The following is a 22659-nucleotide window of genomic DNA, read 5'->3' as shown; positions in this document are numbered from 1 at the left end:
TCCTCCAGGAAGAGCTGGACATTCGACCCAAGGTTTCCTCTCTTCTCAGCAGGCTGGTCAACTACACCAACATCACCCAGGGGGCCAAAGAGCACGAGGAGGCCGAGAGTGCGATGGCCTCCAAAAAAAAGCTTCCGAAGGTTTGAGTCATAATAATAATAATAATAATAATAATAATAATAATAATAATGACGGCAGCATTACGTCCAAATTACAGGAAATGGCTCCAGTCTAATTGCGCGTAGGCGTACCTCTGGAAGGGGGAGAAGTACAAGAGTTTTGTGCTTGTTACAGTACGCCCGCCATTTTGTCCTGTGCTGTGTCCGCAGTCTCCCAGTATGGGCACCCTGATGGGCGTCTACCTGCCGTGCCTGCAGAACATCTTCGGCGTCATCCTGTTCCTGCGGCTCACCTGGATCGTGGGCATGGCGGGCGTCGTCCAGTCCTTCCTCATCGTCCTCATGTGCTGCTCGTGTGTAAGCCGACTCATTCCGCCCCCTCTTTTAAAACCAGGACGCTGCAAAAACCAAAAATAAGTCAGTCTTAACAAGCACTTTAGTCTTACAGTTAGAGTTAAAATATTATTTATATTACTTCTTGGCTAAATAAGACAAAAAGATGGGGCCAATGAGGTGAGACAATTAAAATAACCAGGGACAGACCATTCAATAAAATATGCATCATCAGTTTCAGGGATATATTACTAAACATCCTAAAGACACATTTTACAACCAAAAAGACATCTGCAAACAACTATTATTGAGGAAAAATAAGAATATGCTTCTTGCTTCAACCTATCGGATAAATGTGAGACAAAAGGCAACTCTGCCCATAGTTTGATTGTCACTTGCAAAGTAAATTAAGCAAAGTCATAATGTTGATGATGAAAAAAACTGCATTTTGATTAAAAACATTACGATCATAACTGACCATGACAGCAAAATATATTGTCAGACTTTGTTGGAGAGTTTACTTGATTTTTCCCTCTAATTTTGCAGACAATGCTTACAGCAATATCCATGAGCGCCATTGCAACAAATGGAGTTGTCCCTGGTAACTACACTTCTGAGATTCTAAAAGCTTTTTAAAAAGAGATGTTTTCATTTGTGAAACATTAATGATATTGGGAGCATAAAGCCTATAGAAAACTGCAAAGAATGTTTTATTACAAAGAAATTCCCCTTTTGGACAGCTTGTTAATAATGTTATTTAAATTTTTGGGTAATTAACTGATCAATCAAAGTTAATATGCATGTTCTGTTTATATACCAACCGTGCTAAATTTTCATTTAAAACAGTCGAACTGTCTCAACTTTGAGGCAACATGAAGTAAAACAAAGAAAAATAAATAAATAAATAAAAAGCTTGTTTTATTTGGAAGTAAAAGTAAATGACAAACGTTAACTGAATCCAGGTCAATGCTTATGCAACTCTAAATGAGCTCCAGCACAGAACTCTTGGCGAATTACATCCGCTGACTCTGCTCTGCATTGTTCCAGCTGGCGGAGCGTATTTCATGATCTCCCGTTCTCTGGGCCCCGAGTTTGGAGGTGCTGTGGGGCTTTGCTTTTACCTGGGCACAACCTTTGCAGGAGCCATGTACATCCTCGGTGCCATTGAAATATTACTGGTAATGTCCGCCTGAGAAGAGGAGGCATTTCCGAAAACCCAAATCCATGTGGGAAATGTTTCATGGATTAACGACAGGAATACATCTCTGTTTTTGTTGATATGTTCAATGTTGCAAATGAGCGTTTGATTCAGTGTAGAAAATGTGCACCAGTAAAATAATTTTAAAAAATAAAGAAAACTGTCCACTAACACCTTTGTGATGTGTTTGCCGTTACCAGAAATACATCCTGCCGCAGGCGGCCATATTCCACGGCATTGGTCCAAGCGGAAGCGACGGAGCGATGCTGAATAACATGAGAGTCTACGGCACCATCTTCCTCAGCCTGATGGCGCTGGTGGTCTTCGTCGGGGTCAAATACGTCAACAAGCTTGCCTCCCTCTTCCTGGCCTGCGTCATTATATCTATCGTGTCGATATACGCAGGAGCTATCAAGTCTATCTTCCATCCCCCCGAATTTCCGTAAGTGTCCAGGTCTTAGTGAACAGTTACAGTTGAATTTAACTGAATTATCGATTACTTTTCCTTCTGAATGTTGATGGAGAAGGAAAAAAGCCCTCTGGTGGGAGGTTTAATTGAACATGTTTACTTGAAGATGCCTAGGTTTCATTGTATTGCTTTGTGCATGGATGTGCACGCTCACACAAGACTGTTTTTGTAAATTCTAATCTGCTGTGTCGTGATAACTTTCAAGCAGCTAAATTATTTTAAATTTCATTTATTATTGGAGAATGTTTTTCATTATTTCATTGCTAAATGCAAAAGTATTGGGACAGTGACACATTTCTTTGCAATTAAAGCTGACGGTCTGCACTTTAACCTCATATTCATTGTTTTCTTTCAAATCCAATGTGCTGGAGTGCAGAGCCAAATCAATAAAAGATTGTGTTACTGTCTGAACACTTTCACATTTGACTGCATATCTATCCCCGTGGAAATACAAAATGATTAGATCAAAGGTCTGAAGGTCTCACACTGAAAAGCATTCACACAAGACCCGTCACTGCACTGTGTGTTCTTTTTTTTTTTTAGGATTTGCATGTTGGGAAACAGGACCTTAGTCAGGGACCGCTTCGATGTCTGCGCAAAGACAGTGGTGGAAGGAAACGAAACCGTTCCCAGCAGGCTGTGGGACAACTTCTGCAACACTAGAAACATGAGCGGCCAGGAGTGCGACAAGTTCTTCATGCAGAACAATGTAACAGAGATCCAGGGCATTCCTGGGCTAGCCAGTGGAATAATCAGAGGTAGGATTTTATATTGGAATTCTGGGTAAACCGTGGGAATTCTGAGAAAGCTTCCGTATCCATATCCAGGAAGGGATCTGGTGTTAAATACAAAATAAACAACATTAAAGTTGGGAAAACACTTAGGTGAGGTGGTTTCTCCAATGCTGTCTGAGGATCTCGAAACGTGTTGGCAATACATAGGCAGCAGTGCAGTTAGCCTTCTTTTCTCCATGGCTAGTTGTTCAGTTTTTGCGTTAAAAGCCCAATCAATATATCTATCAATAAAAACTTTTTCAGCACTTGAGTGTTTTCCCAACTTTTCTGCTGTTCGTTTGATCACCTTTTTGGGAACTTTTGGCTTTGCTCCGCTTCCTTACATGTCTTTGAAAATAAAATAAACAAATAAAAAACTAACATAGCGTATGATAATGTATGTAACCACACTTAGAGACATTACCGTAGCATGCAAAATCAGAATGTGGCTGAAATTTGCCGTAGCATATAAAACGACACCATGTGAAAGTGAATATAAACTGACTAAACTATTTATGAATGCTCGATGAACTTAAAGGCTTTACGTGCCGTAAGGTTGCGGTAAGAGCCTGCTTTAAGAAGTTCTATCTACACGTGTCATCATATTGCTTGTTCTACACTATTTAAAATTTAGTTTCAGGTAGTTATCAGTGGTCTGTGTTTTGCCTCTGCAGCACCCATAGCTACTGTATGTGGATGTAATAACTGTACATTCCTACGTTACAGAGAACATGTGGAGTACCTACCTGGAAAAAGGGCAGATCCTGGAGAAGGAAAGCTTGCCTTCGGCTGACGTTCACGGCGCTCTGGAGAATTTGTACCTTTACGTGTCGGCTGATATCGCCACCTCCTTCACTGTTCTGGTTGGGATCTTCTTCCCCTCTGCAACAGGTGAGAATGGCACCTTTTAAGGTTCCTTTTTGTTGGAATGAATATGAAAAGCATGACATAGTGGTTCCACTACATATAGTACTTCAGACTCACTAGCTCTCACACAAGTCCCATAATGCCTTGCTTAATCTTTTCTTCCCCACTGTTCTGTAGACAATTACAAAATTACATTTGCTCATCAAATTGCTATGACACATTGTTAAAAAAAAATCTTGATCACTTATGCACAGAAATATGCCCTCCAAATATATAATGTATAGTTTATCTATCTTTAACATATACTATTTATACACAAAACTAGTTTTGCTTGGTAATAAGTAAGCCAGGTAAAAACTGCATGACCTTTTAAACAGCACCACTGAGTATACAGTGAGTTAATGTGACACATATAACAACTGGATATCAGTAGAACTGGAGGAGTTGGACGGAAACACCACACACACGTTTTCAAACGGCGAATGACCTCGGGGCTCAGCCAATGACGTTGGAGCCACGTAGGCCTGTCTCTGACCCTGCCCCGCAAAGTTATAAATAGGCAAGCAGCTGTCAAGGAGGAGATTTTTCCACTGGTAAACAATTGTTCAGTACACATGCCTAACTTATGGGAACAATATTATAACAGCTGAGATGTTGAAGTAAACTCACCTTTTCTGCTGAGTCGGGAGTTCCACTTCATGTGCCGAGACCATTTGTCACAAATTTATGCATTTGTCCCTCCCTCCCTCCCTCCCTCAGGTATCATGGCTGGGTCTAACAGATCAGGAGACCTCAAAGATGCACAGAAGTCAATCCCTGTGGGAACCATTTTGGCTATAACCACAACGTCCTTAGTCTGTATCCTTTTCTGGTCCCCAAGACAACCCACATTATGATGTGACGTGCTTCTACTGCTACAGGTCAAGACAAGTGACATGCAGTGCATTAAAACTGTTACCACTAATAATGTCATCAGTAATGGACTAGTATTTACCGTGTTCATTCATACTGAAATTTAATGACTCTGTTCTATAAGAATGCCCCTTTCCTTGACAGCATATTGCAGATTTCAGCTCAGTGGTGCTATTTGGGGCATGCATCGAAGGGGTGGTCTTGAGAGACAAGTAAGTGATTGGGCTCTAGTCTTGCATATTCAATTGTCTATCAGGTAGATAAAGAATATGTAAAGAAATGTTGCAATAATCACAAAGTATAATATTATTTAAATGAACTCTGCTGTATTTGTTCAAATGCTCAATTTGTAAACAAAAATCTGATGAGTTATTTCCTCTTCGTGCAATAAACTACTCTGACTTGTTTTAGTTTGTTGAACGGACGATGTTGAAGACAATTAAACCATTTACCGTGAAGCATTTTGCTGTGTGTGCCCAGACAATTCCCTTGGCAGCAGGGTAGTGATATGTGACAGACTGGAACCGCTGTGTCCTGCAGGTTTGGGGATGCAGTGAGTAAAAACCTGGTGGTGGGAACCCTGTCCTGGCCGTCCCCCTGGGTCATCGTCATTGGCTCCTTCTTCTCCACTGTGGGGGCGGGGCTTCAGTCCTTGACTGGGGCACCCCGCCTGCTGCAAGCTATCGCCAAGGACAACATCATCCCTTTCCTCAGGGTTTGTTCCCCGCGCAGAAAAACATCCGCTTCTGGCACCATTATTTTACTGCGCACGTATACTCAGTTGCCACTCAGTGACTCTGAACAAAGTCCTGAAATGACTGAAAGTTTTAAGTCTTAAAAATCCTACTGTCAATAGCAGTGAAGTCCTATTTGCATCCTGCCAAGCCTGGGTCAAACACGTATTTGTTTAGGATTCAAATACTTTTCTACACTTTACTGATCTTATCTGGTGTATTGGAACCAATGAAATACTGCCAAAAAGTACAAAGCCCACCTTCTGGTCATACTGGCAGGCGCAATCACACCAGGCAAGATCAATAGAGCACAGAAAAGTATTTGAATCCAAAACAAATACGTATTTGACTCAGGTCGGCATCCTGTTCATGTAGAGTGTGTGACCCGTGCTTTATGGGTGCGCTGGTCATGTTCCAGGTGTTTGGGCACGGCAAGGCCAACGGGGAGCCGACGTGGGCCCTGCTGCTCACCGCTCTGATCGCTGAGCTTGGCATCCTGATCGCATCGCTGGACATGGTGGCCCCCATTCTCTCCATGTGAGCACGGCCCCTCCCACCACAGACTGCCACTGCCTACAATACTGCACTGGCATACTGCTGTAGAAATAAGAGTCACTGAATCAATCATGGGAACTCATTTTGATGAGTTTGATTTTTCTTTTTTGGTCTTTTTGCTATTAGCAGTGTTACAGTTTTGGACTTCTAAGTATTGACCACACGATTATTCAACAGGAATGTCAGAAATTCCACTCATTTACCAGCAGCTTTTTATTAAAGTTCAAATTGTCCCATTTTAACATCAACATAATTTAATGTGTGTGTGTGTGTGTGTGTGTGTGTGTGTGTGTGTTCCCTCTCCAGGTTTTTCCTGATGTGCTATCTGTTTGTAAACCTGGCATGTGCAGTGCAGACCCTTCTCCGCACCCCCAACTGGAGGCCACGGTTTAAATACTATCACTGGTGAGGGAAGGCTGCCATTTTAGTGAGCAACTTACCAGCAACTTTATCTTTTTAACTTTAATCTTTTATCTTTAATCTCCCCTGCTGCAAAAACGGCGATCGTGGAAATTATCGTTCGTCTCTCTCTCTCTCTCTCTCTCTCACTCTTTTTGTGTCTGTCTGTCTGTCTCTCTCTCTCTTTCTCTCTCTCTCTCATAGTCCTATCACAGCAGTAGCAACCCGTGTACTATGGAGTGTTTCCAATAATTATGTCTCTCCATCAGGGCCCTGTCTTTCCTGGGCATGAGTATGTGCCTGGCGCTGATGTTCATCTCCTCCTGGTACTATGCCATTGTGGCCATGGGCATTGCAAGCATGATCTACAAGTACATAGAGTACCAGGGGTATGCCTCATCTATGACTCATTCTCCATGGCATGTTTTTTGACAGAAATACCTGCTTTTTTCTATAGAAGTTACAGCATGAACCCATAGCTGTTGAAGTGCGAGAGTAGAAAACAGTTGCAGGCAGACAGGACAAGTTGACACTCTGGTAAGGTCAAGAGAAGCTGAGACTATGTGACTGTAAGAAGCTAATGCTATGTAGACAGGAATTAAAATAATGTGATCAGGAGATGCTAATACTAAGTGATCTGGAAATGCTAAAATATGTGATTTGTACATTCTGTGGCAGGGCTGCCCAACCCTGTTCCTGGAGATCTACCGTCCATCCAGTAGGTTTTCATTTCAACCCTAATTTGACACACCGGATTCTACTAACCAGCAGCTCAGAGAGATCTCTAGCTTCTGAATGAGGTGTGCTTTGTTAGGGTTAGGGTTTGTTAGGGCAGATCTCCAGGAACAGGGCTGGTCAGCCCTGACCTGCGGAGTGAAAAGAAGCGAACACCGCGAGTTCATAAGGAGAAGCTAACGCCAGCCGCTGTTTGCCGTTTCCCTGGCAGAGCGGAGAAGGAGTGGGGCGACGGGATCCGAGGTTTGTCTCTGAGCGCCGCCCGCTACGCGCTCCTCAGGCTTGAGGCCGGCCCGCCCCACACCAAAAACTGGAGGTGAGGCCTGCTGGGACATTACCCACAATGCACACCGTAACATTAGCCAGGACAGAGACTGTTTGCCCTTTGGATAAGCGCTGCTACCATGCCTTCCTGCTCCACGCTCGTCAGGCCACAGCTGCTGGTGCTGCTGAAGCTGGACGAGGACCTCCATGTGAAGTACCCCCGGCTGCTGACCTTCGCCTCGCAGCTGAAGGCGGGCAAGGGCTTGACCATCGTCGGCTCCGTCATCCAGGGCAACTACCTGGACAGCTTCGGAGAGACCCAGGCCTCAGAGCAGGTAGATCTGCCACTACACAGTGTCCAGACTAAAACATAGGTCACAGACATTTTTTTTGGAAGATATTTGGGACTAAGCTATTGTGGTTTTTTTTTTTTTTTTAAATATACATAATGGATTTCAGTGAACAGACATACCCGATTTCTATGTGTCATATTATAATTTTCCATAACAAGCACAGATGGCATCAGACAAATGACTGCTAGCACGTTAAATAATTAACACTAATTAAACAGTGAGCTAACAACATGATTACATGAGTTATTTATCTGTATTTATCTGTACAAGAAGACTGTCCAGAAGCTTTGAGCATTCAGTATACTTAAAGTTCATTTTACATTAATTATCTGGACTGGTAAATAAATAAATAAATAAATCAGACAACCAGTGAAAGACAGACATTTGATAATTTTCCTAGAAATATAGGCATTACTGTACCTTTATCATAACCAGCGTGCGTGGTCTGCGTGGTTTGCCTCCACCAGACCATAAAGAACATGATGGAGATCGAGAAGGTGAAAGGCTTCTGCCAGGTGGTGGTGGCCACCAAGGTGCGGGAGGGAATCGCCCACCTCATCCAGTCCTGCGGCCTGGGTGGGATGAAGCACAACACGGTGGTCATGGGCTGGCCGTACGGCTGGAGGCAGAGCGAGGACCCCCGGGCCTGGAAGACCTTCATCAGTAAGACCACCTGCAGACCACCACCCGGCTCCTTTCAGCGGCCACTGCTCACTGCATCTGCAAATGCAGCTTTAACAGGGCATTCACAATGCAAGCATGAAGGGACAGAAGGCATATGTAGTTTTGGCGGGAAAACTAACGTGATGCACTGAAAAGCCTGGTTGGGGACAGGTGTTGGAAATTAGCCTTGGCTATAGACCTTACATGCAGCACATCTGTTTTTCACCTGCAATGACAAATTGCACTGTCCTCAACAAAAACTAGTAAAATAAAAACATACCCATAGCATATCGTTTATTTTGCCAATATCCTCCAGTCAGTTATGTGTGAGACAAGTTCCCCGCTTGTGAACAATGTATTAAATGTTATTTAAAGGAAAAACGTTTCACTACAAACATTGAGCATTCACATGATTGGCATGTTGACATGGAGAAATGCTGCAATATACCTATGTCTGCTATCTAAGAATGAGGGCATGAAGATTTAAATGTGCCTTTCACAGACATTTTTATGGCTGATTTTTACCACCCACCTTTCCCATTTCTCCACAGACACGGTCCGCTGCACCACCGCTGCCCACCTCGCCCTGATGGTGCCCAAGAACGTGTCCTTCTACCCCAGCAACCACGAACGCTTCACGGACGGGAACATCGACGTGTGGTGGATCGTCCACGATGGCGGCATGCTGATGCTACTTCCTTTCCTCCTCAAACAGCACAAGGTGAGGACCAGTGCTCAAGGACCACAAACACACCAGCCAATCAGGTCGTGCCAAAGGTTCTGCTCCAGGAACTGCTCAGCTGAAAAACAAGCTTTTCAAAAAAAAAAAAAAACTTCCATTTTCTTTCGGTCAAGGTCTGGAGAAAGTGCCAGATGCGCATCTTCACCGTGGCCCAGATGGATGACAACAGCATTCAGATGAAGAAGGATTTGGCCACGTTCCTGTACCAGCTTCGGATAGAGGCTGAGGTGGAGGTGGTGGAGATGGTAGGTGAAACAATGGAGCCGTTTCTTGACCCACTCTGCTCTTCCACGTGCTGAACATTTTTTTTTTTACATTCACTACTTTCTTAGCTCTAGCAATTCTCTTGGGGGACGTTGAGAACATTACAGCAATCAGCCTCTCTCTCACACACACACACACACACACACACACAGCTGCTACCTGTTGTTTTTTCCCCTTCCTTTTAGCACGACAGCGATATCTCAGCCTACACGTACGAGCGCACCCTGATGATGGAGCAGAGATCCCAGATGCTGCGGCAGATGAGACTGTCCAGTGCTGAGAGAGAGCGGGAGGTACGTCTGTGTACATGGCTTTATCACCTGTGTCTGCCTTCCACATGAACTATCAACCAGTCATCCCTGTCCCTCAAACAATACAGTGTCACTCAAACAGGACATTTGACAAATCACCAAACAGGAAAAGCTTGTGTTTGCATTGTCGGCTGCAAACATTAACAACCAGATATTTTCTAATCTGGGCAAATACAGACTGGAGATGGCATGCGATAATGCATTCACCCGTTTAGATCGTATCAGTTTACTGACAGGAGTTCATTTCAATGATCTCATGTCGCTTCTATTGCCATCTACAGGCTCAGCTGGTGAAGGACAGGCACTCTCTAATCCGAATGGGAAGCTTGTATTCTGACGAAGAGGAGGAGGTGACAGAGACGGTGCCGGAAAAGATCCAAATGACCTGGACCAAGGACAAGTATGACGCGGAGAGGAGGAACAGAACCAACGCCCCGGAGAACTTCAGAGAGCTCATCAGCATCAAGCCGTGAGTTAGCACCACAGCTAACAGGGGCATTGCAGTCAGCCCTGAATACAGTGCTGCAGGCCATACGTGGATTCACCTCCCCTCAATGGTTTCCATTGCAGTTCTGATTGGATCTCCTGTGTCGCGCACTGCTTTCGATCCACCTTACCGCACCCATGAGCACGTTTTCTTTAAGCTTCAGATGTTAGATTGTCAGCATAGTGCAGGAACAAATTTCCTTAAGAGAGTGAATTTCATCTTCCAACCTTACAATATGACAGGTTAGGAGCACCATTGGAAACATCTTCCTGAACTTCAAGTGCAACATGCAACTCTCCTAGCCTCTTGTTCTTTCTTTCTTTTTCTCCATCTTCATCTTTACGCTGACAGAGAAGCTTTCAAAAGTGCGGTTTGATTAGCTTGGCCTGATCTCTGCACGCTGACTGTGCATTGGGTCGAGATGTAGTCTAGCTGTTCTGACTGTCAGTGTGCCCGTGCTGAACCCACAGGGACCAGTCCAACGTACGGAGGATGCACACGGCAGTGAAGCTGAACGAGGTGATCGTCAACAGGTCCCACGACGCCAGGCTCGTGCTGCTAAACATGCCCGGCCCGCCCAAGAACTCGGAGGGAGATGAGAACTGTATCCTTCAGACCAGGGCACCACAGTGGTGCGAGCATTTCTACTCGATGGTGCCTTTTCACATCGTTCACTTTTATACTTGTGCCCAAAATATCCACCATGGCAGGCGAGCCCCACACTGGCGTCACACGATTTTCAGGAAGTCCCCCTCACTGTGGTCAGTGATGACTCACTGGCAAACGAATTTTGTTTGCATTGCGTGAAGCCATTTCAGTTAGCCTCGTAATTGTAATTACATTAATATTATTTCACATTTTCCCTAATGTTGAACTTCAGCAGAGCTTAAATACTACTTCTGATTTCTTCTAATACAATGTCTAGTTGCTAACAGATGTGGAGGATGGTGTTCAGGGTCACACCACATTCATTGTGGTTCCTAAACTGTTAATTAACTGAGCAGGGGCAATAATGCTCGATTATTGCCTCAATAATTTCTAAAATGGAAAAAGGTTTTATTGTGTAAATAATAAAAACAAGCACGCCCTTGAAGAAGGAAGCATATGAGAAAAAACAAAGACAACATGATCGTACAGTTGGCTATGATAAACGATTTTCACGGGACATAGCTTGGACTGCACTTGGCAGACACACAGTCACTTCAAAAATGCTTTGAGATTAAAAAAAATATGAAAAAAAATCAGTTGAAGTGGTTAGTACTCATAAACACCAGATGCAGCTGTAGAGATACAACAGCCACAAATTAATTGCTGTGCATGGTAACCATGCCAACCCCACTGGGAGCTGCTTAACTGGCTATAGCATCACTGGGGCAGGGAAAGGGTCACTTGGCAAGCTGTGCAAATGTGCAGTCCAGACCTGTGCTCCCACGCACGCACTCCTAAATTTAGGGGGGGCCGAGGGGGGGGAAAATGGGATAAATAAACATCCTTTTAAGGAAGTGGTCCTGAAGAGTCAGAAATCCCGGGCCTGAAACCAGAGCTACCAGGCGGCCGTGCAGGTTTCTTGACTATTTGCACAGATATGGAGTTCCTGGAGGTCCTGACGGAGGGGCTGGAGAGAGTGCTGCTGGTCCGAGGAGGAGGAAGGGAAGTCATCACTATTTACTCCTGATTGGACGCCAGCCACCCGCGTGCGTCACTCGAACAAGACACGTACTCCTCCGCCTGGAACGCTACTCTCACCCGCCCCGAACAGGACATACACATCAACACCGTACGGGATTGGCTAATGCACAACTCTTTTACGCTTTTTAAAAAAACATTTTTAAGCAATGTCACAGAAAACAACATTTTCATGAAAGATTTCTGCAAAAACCCCCGCTGCCTTTCCCCGGGACACACGTCTTTGGCACAAAATGGCCACCAAACGCTCCCTGTAAAGAGAACTTAGGCAACGTTTGGAATAGATCCAAACCTCTCCATTCAATAGGTGCCTTTTTTCATACGCATTTGTATATGTATATACAGTGTATAAATAAGCAGTTTTATATGAGAAGCAGTTTCATTTGGTTGCAGCTAATACACTGTGCAAAAAAGTGTCTGTCTTAACAAGTGTTTTAGCCTTGTAATGAGACTTAAAATCTTATTAAGCTTGTATGAAATATTATCTTGTTTTAAGTTACATTTTGCTTGTCAAGTGAAATTGTCATACCCCATTGGCAAATCTTGAAATGAGTCAAAATGTTTCACCTCATTGGCAAAACATTTGTCTTATTTAGCAAAAAAGCAACAGAAATAAGATGTTATATCTAAATATAGGACTAAAGTCCTTGTTAAGATTCTACTTTTTTGGTTTTTACAGTGTAAAGATAAAGTGATAGTGAATTTTACTGAACTATTTATCATCATCAAACATTGTAAGGCAACTGCAGCACTATAAAGTATTTTCTTATTAGCACCCAGACCTGGGTCAAATACGTATTTGTTTTGGATTCAAATACTTTTCTGTGCTCCATTGAGCCTGCCAATATGACCAGACAGCAGGGTTTGCACTTTTTGGCAGTATTTAATTGGTTCTAATACACCAGACAAGATCAGTAAAGCGTAGAAAAGTATTTGAATCCAAAACAAATACGTATTTGACCCAGGTCTGTTAACAACCCAAATATAGCACAGAAAATAACTTTGGGATGTTCATGGTCTATACCGTGTAACAAAGGTGTTCTACATGTAAGCTCCAAACTCATATTTGTTTGTTGCTTGTTTTAGAGAGATGAAAAATTCCTATTTATTTTCTTATTTATTTGATTTAACCTTCCCTGATATAACACTGTACAATGTTACAACTATCAGCGCTTTTGTCAAAGATGTTATCGCAGTTGGATGTGAATGTATGGCAAAAATATTTAGGCAGCTTAACTGACAAAATATTCCAGGGCCAAGTCATCTGCGATCAATTGTACAATGTCATTTGTTTCACTTCTGATTAAGAATAGTTTTTGATCCTGTAAATGTGCTATGTTGCTACTGCTCACTTTATATATATTTGGTATTTTACTTATTTTGAACCGTGTGTGTGTGTGTGTGTGTGTGTGCATGTGTGATTAAACTGTTCCAAATGTTAAAATGCACACAGGCTACCATTTTCAGTAAGGTAAATAAAGAAACTGAATGCAAAATTATAAAGAAAATGATGTATTGAAAGAGAAATCTCAATTAATCATACCCCCCCCCCCCCCAATACATTACATTGACATGTTCCATCCATGTGTGCCAGATTTAAACTTTTGTACTTTTGTGTTTACTTTTGTAAACCATGTCTAATTAATTCATCATGTGTAAATAAGATACAACTGTAACAACATTTGATTATACAGCAAGGTATTTAAAACCAATGTTACATAAATATGAGGCTATTTTATTTTAACAAGATATTGTGGGAGCGCGGGGGGGGAAATGTTTCTTTCATAAATGAAATTGTGCCACAAAAGATAAGACTGATAAAAAATATATTCCTAGACCTTGATCCAGGAAAACATCATCAGAAAGTTGTGGAAATAACACAGTTCTTTAAAGGTACCGTGGCTGGATACATTCTAAAAAACTCTAAGCATTTTTTAAAATTTATTTATTTATTTATTTATTTATTTATTTATTTATTTATTATTAAATGTGCAGAATTCTGAATACAGTACATATTATTGTACAAGTTAATCTTGTACAATACTCATCAGATAAACAAACATGAGATGTTCACTTTGTAGGAGACAGCAGAGAAATTTAAAGGAAGACTTAGTCTCAAGCCGATCTCACACTAAGTTAAAAATTATTATAATTCTTATTATTTTTAAGTTCTTCACTAGAGCACAGTTAATTGCACACAGGCTATTTTATCTTCTTAGCAAATGCCCTGGATGAAATAATGTGGAGATATGACTTCAAACTCAAGTCAAATTCTGAAAATCAAACGGAAAATTAGAGGTTCATAATAAACAGTAGCGCACTATATAAGAGCAGACTGTTGAATGAGTATGACACACATGGCAAACAGAAGAAGACTACTATGGACTACTTCACTGGTCTGCGAAGAAGCAGAACTGTCAGCGTGAGCAGATCGTTTTGTAGGCCTCAGAACCAGTCGACACTCATTTGCTGCCTCCAAGAACGGGATCTCTTCTTCCCCGGGAAGGGCGTCTACCAGTTCATCACGAACCTGGAGGAGCATCATTTGGAGACGTGAGCTCAAAAAAAAAAACACCACGCGCTCACACACTGGTTTTAAATGCAGAGAAGACATCCAAACGTTCTGATTGCGAGCACTCCAACATGGAGGCTGAACCCAACTCGCCTGTTTCCGTGGCTATCGTACTCACCTGCTCCACTTGCTGGAACACCCTGAGAAAGTTGAGTCGGAGGAGACCAGCCAGCTCCTCTTCGGTCCAGTTCCTGTGCACAAGTTCCTGGATCAAGGCCGGATACTTTGACACATCTTCCAACCCGTAAGGAAACCTATGAAAAACAGGCCTTTTAGTAGTCTGTCTTCAGCTTTGTGGGCCCCCATAAGTGGCAGACACTTACTTGCTGGCTCCGTCAAAATCGGCACCTATTCCTATGGACTCAGCTCCGGTCACATTCTTTATATGATCGAAATGGTCTGTAAAACACAGGATAGGAGGGTATGAAAATGATTTCAGTGTCAAAATAAATGCATTTGGCCTTCTGTCAAAGTACAATAGACACCCCTAAGTGCTGGTGTTTTTTCATACATCATTCACACTGCAGTGTACAGAAGTGCTGTATCATCAGTGAAAAGAAAAACAATGAAACATTCTGAGACAGTTCTGATGGGTTAAATGTACTTTGACAGTGTCTTTGGTACCCTGTATGACCAAAAGTACCTGAACACTCTTTGGTTTAGGACTGTTTTTCATGGTTTTGGCTAGGCCCCTTAGTTCCAGTGAAGGCTACACCATACAATCACATTCTAGATAATTATGTGCTTCCCCAACAATCTGGAGAACGTCTTTTCCTGTTTCAGCATGGCAATGCCCCCGGGCACACAGCAATGTCCATATAGAAATGGCATTGTCGAGAATGGTGTGGGAGAACTTAACTGACCGGCACAGAGCCCTGACCTCAACCCCATCCTACACCTTTGGGATCAATTGGAAAGCCAACTGCAAGCCAGTCCTAATCTCCAAATCAGTGCCCAACCTCACTAATGCTCTTCTGGCTGAATGGATGCAAAACATGGCGGCAATGCTTCAACATCTAGTATAAAGCCTTCCCAGAACAGTGGAGGTTGTTATAGCAGCAAAGGGTGGATCAACTCTATATTAATGCACATAATGCTGGATGAGATTTTGGATGTCAGGTGTCCACATACTTTTGCCGAATAGTGTACAAAATTCAGCAGTTGTATATTCCTCACCAGCTGCAATAGAGATGTTTCCTTTGCCACCACAAGCCACAAACCCACTGTGCAAGTTCACCATAACAAGCCCTTTGTTTTCTTTCTGCAAAAAGGGAGGGAAACAAACATGTTTACTTCAGTCTCTCAACTGGGTGGTTAAAAAATTGATAAACCAAATGAATATAATTCAGCAATGTAGTGACACAAGCGGGTAAACCCAGCGCTGACCACAAAACTGCACATTCAGATTCAATCCCATGAGCCACAAGAGTAAACGTATTCAATAAATACACCTAGCTATATAAATGTGTGAAAATGTAAGCTATAGACCTGAATGTACGAGTCTATTGAGCAAATGAGCAACATTACTGGAGATGACACAGACATCCTAAAGAGAAGCTGAAGGCTGTTAGCCATCCTGCACGCGAGACCCATTCTCAGCATTGGGAGAGAAAAAAAGAAAATGGCCGGCCCGACCAGCACACGCAGCAGCTCGTCTGGGACGTTTCGTTCGTGACCGCACACGGCGAAGGCGGAGGAGTGACTGAAGATGACGGGGGCCCTGGAGATCTCCAGCACAGCCTTGGCGGTGTCCCAGGAGCTGTGGGACAGGTCAATCATCATCCCCAGCCGATTCATTTCCGCCACCACCGCCTGTGACAGCGGACACAAGCGTCAACTCTCCCAGCTGGCCCGCAGCTGTGAGCCCGGCCCACAATACAGTGCATAGGTGACATCAGAGATTGAACACAGAAACCCCAGCTCAGTTCAGTCTCCCCTACAACCATACAACTTGTGATATCCACTTTTAGCCAAAGATATTTTGCAGTCTTGTTTTTTATGGCTACAATCCCAGAATGTTAAACACAGCACAAACGAGAACCACACAGCACAAGTCTATTTTATTTATTATTATTTTATAGCAAAGAATGTAATAAATCTTCTTCCAGTCTTACCTTACCAAAATCTGTCAGGCTGTTGTTTTCCCTTGAATAAAACTTATAAAGTTTTGAAGAGGATTCTGCCCTAAATAATAAAAACAAATGAGAGATGTCAAAATTCATTCAAATTATAGGGTAACCCAATTTTTAAGCACGTGGAAAAGTATTGAGCATTCTCCTTCACCTACTAAAAAAAAGAGGGCCATCAGTGAAACACTCGGACAGCATGCTTGGCCCAAGCGCAGCAGTAGCCCCGCAGACAGGGGGCGCCATGCATTGCCTCCTCACCAGGGTGTGTTGCAGGTGTGCGTGAGGGCCATGGAGCGCACGCCCAGCTGGTAAAACATGCGCAGGGCCGCCAGGCTGCTGTCAATGGCGTGGCCTCCCTCTATGCTGATCAGGCACGCAATCTTCTCAGAGGTCCTCAAAGCTGCGGGTAACACACAGCATACTGCACTTCATAAAGAAAAAAAAAACTAGTAATGACAGTCACGTGAAAGCGTTTCAGTTACAGCATACGGTGCTTCTCGCTTCAGGATTTCAAAGCTCTACACAATAAATGAGGGAGTCGGGGGTGTGGGGGGGGGGTTAACAGGCAAACCACTAATGTGCAGACTCCTCAACCGGAACCTCTAATCTACAGATTATATGCAGATGTCATATGAATTATCTCCATGTTTATACAGAAGACAGCACAGGCAGTGATGAAGGTGGAGCCACTGCCATCACAATTGATTCACGTGCAGAATCGCAGATTTTTCGTCATTTTCCTTGGAATTGTACATTCCCGCTTACTGAAGTCAATCCTGACATCAGCAGACTTCATGGAATAGATGGCGAAAGATGTGGTTTAAATGCCAACGCATGCACAGCTTAAACACCCACTCCATGGGAAAGCTTTCCTGGAAAACAACTGCGATATGATGTACAGACAGGAAACTTATTAAAATGAGCGGTTCCAAATTGATTTGCCATAAACTGCTGTTACTAATGGCCCCTGTCAGCCTAGCACAATAAAAGTCTTCCTTACTGCTGACTTCACGCTTGCACAATCTCAAGCTCATGTTTTTCACAGGATGTTCGTGCTGAGGAAACTGTTTTATCATAAGATAATGATCATAAAAACTAAATTTCTGCAGTGAGATTTCGTAAGGTTTGCTGCGGTTTGAGAAATAGTTAATCAGTACTGGATACGTGACATAACAGTACAATATAAGTAACTGCAAATAAATAAAAAATGAAAACATTACTTTCATGGCCAGCTATGACTGTGGAACTAACTTTTCACACATTATACTATTATAAAGTATAATAAGACATTCATATTTCATTCATGATTCATTCATTCAAAGACAGAATCAAACCCTTTTCAAAACAAAGAATTTAGGAATGTATAAATCTTTGCGCAGCATTTTCATTTTAGTCCCGAGAACAAGTAGCAGACACAAGGCATGCACAGAAAGGACGCCATGAAGGACTTTACTGGAATGGTTAATACTGAATGCTGAATGCTGAACACTGAATATGAATACTGAATAATAATAATAAGAATAATAATACTGAATGCGCAGCCCGCACCGTACCTTCCGCCGACGTGACCAGCTCAAACTCCGGGTACTCGCTGCACATGCGGCGAATGACATCGATCTGCTCCAGCGTGAGTCTGACTGCATCCTTGTCCTGCGCCGTGCACATCACGTAGGCCGCGAACACCTGCACAGAGCACGCAGGGTGTGTGCGTCTCAGGATAGGTACACTGAAGGCTCGGGCGTACTTTCCGCGTTCCGCGGACAGTGGCGGACTTGCACCGGTCGCGTGGACGTGCACGCGGTTCCATTCATACTACAGTTGAGGGTGCGCGTCGGTCTGGCGTTCCACGCATGCGCATTTCCCCCGATCCACACTCCATTCCAGTATGTGGTGGTAATGCACCATCATCTCTCCCGAGCGTTTGGGCGATTTCTCGCCAGGAGTCTTTGTATTCTTTCAAAGACGAATTATATAAATGTGGGTAACGGCCTCCCTCGCACAACCTCTCTTCAAAACAAGCATCCATTTTGTTATCTGGAGCGTGCGCAGTCGGCCCGCTTGCTATGCGTACAGTCTGCATAGGGGTCCGCGCGGACATGGGCGGATGACGACATACGTCACGCGGACCAAAGCGGACCCTCGCGGACCCGTGGACGCAGAAAGTATGAAGCTAGCTTAACGCCACTCAGGATAGGTACACTAAGCAGACCAACACACTATTAAGTGACTTTACTGCAGTATTTCCATTTCTTTGTAAAGTATACTTCTAGTATGGTAGTATTAGTGTAGCTGTCATGTAACATGCAAGGACATTTTCAGAGTCTTCAACTAGCACTAACTTTCCTGCAACGGGTGTGTGTTCGTTCTGTAAGACTAAATACTATAGGACTGCGATCAGTGTATAATGTGAGATCATTTCTTCCATACACTTACACCTCATCTAAAGTTCAACAATCAATACTCCACCATTTTCTCTAAAGCCCAACATCCCCCCCCCCCAGCAAGTATACAGCTGCGATCTAGTATACTCGTAAATTGCAAGTATAGCTGTGAAAGGATAGGTTTGGTTTACCTGTGCAGTGGCATTAACTTTCTGTATACAATACTAACTGCTGGTTTGTTCAGACAGAAATGGATTGTAAATGGACCTTCTCGGTGTTATTGCACATTTGCATTTGAGAGTAACAGTGATGTTCTTCACGTTTCAAAGTAGCTTTGCGTGCTCATTCTAAACTGTGGGAAACCCCAGAGGCCCTTCTCTGCGTATCAGATTTTCCACTCAGCCAATTGTGTGGCAACATGCCCACGAAGGCATCTTTCGCAGAAACGCTGGTTAAATAAACACAGCAAGAAGGAACCAGAGTTCTCCATTTTTGCGTACATTATAGAGTTCCGAATTTTTTCAAAATTACAGTTCTTAAAATTCTGTTCTGCCTTCACTTAATCATGTAGCTGCCAGTGCAAGTATATGGCACACTAGGTTACAGAATAGAATTTAAACCAGGAATGATTGTGGAATCACCGCAAATTGAAACAGGAAACAACATAGAAATGAGCAGAGCAATCTGTTGACAAGAGAATACACTGTCCACTTTGGACAAGCAGTATTTCTGTAGCCACTTAAGGCTGTTCACCAACAAAATGGCAAGTAATCAAATCAAGCTCCATTTGGCTAAATTGCAGTTCACACTATTGCAGCCTTCATTTTTATTTGTCTGGTTTTAAATGTTTCATTTCCCCAAAAGTATTTTAACTGTGTCATTTCCTGTCCCATATTCTGTTGCCACCAACCAAACACTGGTCTATGTGAACTTCAGTGTCTCTCTGCCCAGTTACACTTTTTTGAAGTCCATTGTTTTACCAGGACCCACTCTCTAGTCCAACTCTTTAAACCTAGGTGATGTTAAACAGGTGGTTTGGCCAGAATATTTATCAACTATGACCTTGTTAATATGTTTATAAACATCAGCAAAAAAAGTCCCTTGAGCAAAACCTAGTGCATTGTGAAGGTGCCGTGGCCCCAATCTTGCACACACACAAAAGCTTGCACACACATATTTTAAATAAATAAATACATTAATTAATTAATTAATTTAAAAAAACGGCAAAATTACCTGCCCTCCAACATGACCAGCTCTCAGGCGATTGATGTCTGTGGCAACATTGCTGATACTATGCAGGTCAACTAGGCGAAGTCTGTTGTTCTGAAGAATCCTCAGTTGTAAGGCAAGATCATTATGCCTATGAAAATAGAGTGAGAAATTTAGCAAAGTAAATGAATATGCCTACACCTAAAATGGGCTTGGATTTTGCATCAACCAGTATGCAAAATTAATTTTGTCTCAGACAATTTTGATCACAGTAGCACAGAAATCTTGGGGAAAGTTGACCATTGTGCTTAACCAACTTTGAGTATCTTTAAATAGTTCTCTGTACATTCACTCAGGTTAATAATGAACTCAAAAATAAGTGGCTCACACTCTAAAATAACTAAATGGTCATTTGATTTTATATTTTATTAATTACAAAACAAAAAATATCCAAACGTTGCATATTTCCATTTTATTCCACTAAAATGAAAAGTCAGGCAGTTTGTTTCGCTGCTGATGCATTGCTTAGAAAAGCAACAACAACAACATAAAAACAACAATGAATGAACAAGAGACAAGCGTGATATTTCTGTCAGACGATTTATTGAAATGTGTAGATATGGAGAATATATTTCAGCTCTTGTATGAGGGAATGTGGACGATGTCAACCATACATTTCTCCCTGACTGGTTTAACGCCTTTGTCCCCTCTCCCCCATTCTCTCTCATCACTGGTATCTAAAAAATGGCAGTTCCGCTGCATTTATTGTGGCCACCAAATATTGCGCAAGTCATGACCGTGCCAGAAATAGCTTGATATGAGTCAACTGCATAAATAAGTTATTCAAATCTTAGTTTTAAACCCTAGCAATTTGCCCCACGGAACCGGTGCTTTCTTTTTAGAAGAACTTAAGCAGTAAACTGAACACACAAACCAAGATTTTCTTTATTTAGTCGCTAGCACGTGGATGGGGAATATCAGACTTTTGAAGGCAAAATAAAACGTCCTCGACAGTATTTTGAAACTCAATTAGTGACCGTTGTTTCATATGAAAATCTGATTGAAAAATATTCATTATGTAATAAAATATGCACATTCTAATAAATATTTTCCCAAGAAAGAAAAAGCAGTGCTGACAAAGCCCAGTCAGGGCTTTTCTTTATATAGACCCGTGGGAGAACAATTACGTCATCTATTGTAATAGAAACTACTGCAATAGAAATGGTTCAGTTTACAAAATGCCTACTCGTGTCGGTGTCATATGCGTAACGAGGTCTACAGAAGTAGCCTAAAAAGAATGTATGAACACTATATTAAACAGCATCAGACTGAGAACGAGTGGGCCAAAATTCAGCGGTATCAAGTAAAGCAACAGGATCCAATTCTTATCAGATAATAGTGAGATAAAACAGGCAAGCTATTTCAGCCATCATGGATAAACATCCCACAAGCTCAAAGCCGTTTATAAGCTACTCCACAGCCTACAAAAACGTATCTGTAAGGAAGGTACCAGAAACTTAAATCTACCAAAAACATCAAATAAACAACATAAGGCGCAAATGGAAACAAATGTCAACTTTAATGATCTGTAAAACAAAATTTTAGCGCTTACCCATCAATCAGCGGATATTTCGTCATTAACTTCAAAGCGCTCTCAGTCAACTGAGTTCTCGAAGTCATTATGCACAACATGAAGACAAAAATGAACCTTGGGTGGATGCACTGGAGTTTTTCCAGTTTGGCCAACTGCAAGGGCAACATCTATGAAAAGAAGATTTTTGGTTTATTAGAAGCCGGTTACTCTAAGCTTCCCAACAAAAAGAAACTGCGGAATGAATTGAAATGGCCCATTTAACAGCTAAGCATAGGAAGCGCTTAATACGGCTGTTTGACGTTTGTGACCGCGAAGGGAAATAATAGGCTACTTTTTACACATCTAGTGGTCATGCAATTAATAAATGTGAATATTAAATACAAATTTGAAGAGTACAGGCAGTAGCCTAAATGTAGGTTAATTAAATCTATACGGAGATTCTACCCCGAAGTTCCTGTTGCCGTTTATTCCTAGTAACATTAAGATAGGCTACTTGTCGAAGCATGACAGCAAAATAACAACTTACTTTACGTGACACAATCAACCGAATTAATATTGACAAAAGCATTTATCATATTTCTTTAAAAGAAAGTCCAGACTTACTTCACAATCCCGCGAAGCTCTTTTGACAGTTCAACAGCTACACACGGTATTTTAGCCCAGTGTGAATAACAGCTCCCCCTCCCTCCCTCCCCTTTTCTATAAACTGAAGCGTCGATTCCCATTCCAGGTCAACTACTGGTACTTCTTATCCGATCGGATTTTTTGCCCACCGCTGTCTACCCAGTACTTGGAGCGAAAAAGTCAGGCCCAACAAAGGCTGATTTCCATACACGTCTAAAAGCATCAATTTCGTATTTCATTTTGGATACTTTTAATTCGTGTTTTCTATGCCGTTATATACACGTTG

At 42.4% G+C, this 22659-nt stretch overlaps 2 protein-coding genes across 2 annotated transcripts in view; one reads left to right on the top strand and one right to left on the bottom strand.

The window, feature by feature from the left end:
* Nucleotides 1–13372, top strand: part of slc12a4 (solute carrier family 12 member 4) — a 24625-nt gene extending 11253 nt beyond the window's left edge. The window contains exons 3-24 of the mRNA XM_064313251.1: nt 9–140; nt 330–476; nt 999–1053; nt 1500–1630; nt 1851–2092; nt 2663–2877; nt 3619–3783; nt 4519–4617; nt 4826–4883; nt 5212–5386; nt 5824–5942; nt 6267–6365; nt 6629–6748; nt 7306–7410; nt 7525–7693; nt 8179–8374; nt 8926–9095; nt 9230–9361; nt 9566–9673; nt 9973–10160; nt 10649–10782; nt 11762–13372. Of these exons, the coding sequence (XP_064169321.1) occupies nt 9–140; nt 330–476; nt 999–1053; nt 1500–1630; nt 1851–2092; nt 2663–2877; nt 3619–3783; nt 4519–4617; nt 4826–4883; nt 5212–5386; nt 5824–5942; nt 6267–6365; nt 6629–6748; nt 7306–7410; nt 7525–7693; nt 8179–8374; nt 8926–9095; nt 9230–9361; nt 9566–9673; nt 9973–10160; nt 10649–10782; nt 11762–11853 (3051 nt within the window). The 3' untranslated portion in view covers nt 11854–13372. The remainder of the gene's footprint in view (nt 1–8; nt 141–329; nt 477–998; nt 1054–1499; nt 1631–1850; nt 2093–2662; nt 2878–3618; nt 3784–4518; nt 4618–4825; nt 4884–5211; nt 5387–5823; nt 5943–6266; nt 6366–6628; nt 6749–7305; nt 7411–7524; nt 7694–8178; nt 8375–8925; nt 9096–9229; nt 9362–9565; nt 9674–9972; nt 10161–10648; nt 10783–11761) is intronic.
* dpep2 (dipeptidase 2) lies at nt 13361–22634 on the bottom strand. The gene is made up of 11 exons (XM_064313253.1): nt 22353–22634; nt 21768–21916; nt 20180–20306; nt 18119–18248; nt 16824–16965; nt 16551–16620; nt 16072–16248; nt 15613–15697; nt 14760–14835; nt 14555–14690; nt 13361–14394 (listed from the first exon to the last, which is right to left on the bottom strand). The coding sequence occupies exons 2-11, from the start codon at nt 21914–21916 to the stop codon at nt 14185–14187; spliced, it is 1302 nt and encodes a 433-aa protein (XP_064169323.1). The 5' UTR covers nt 22353–22634; the 3' UTR covers nt 13361–14184.
* Between the last annotated feature and the right edge of the window lie 25 nt (nt 22635–22659).

Source organism: Anguilla rostrata, chromosome 16 (assembly GCF_018555375.3).
Source record: "Anguilla rostrata isolate EN2019 chromosome 16, ASM1855537v3, whole genome shotgun sequence".
Lineage (NCBI taxonomy): Eukaryota > Metazoa > Chordata > Actinopteri > Anguilliformes > Anguillidae > Anguilla > Anguilla rostrata.
This window is presented reverse-complemented; position numbering and strand designations above follow the sequence as displayed.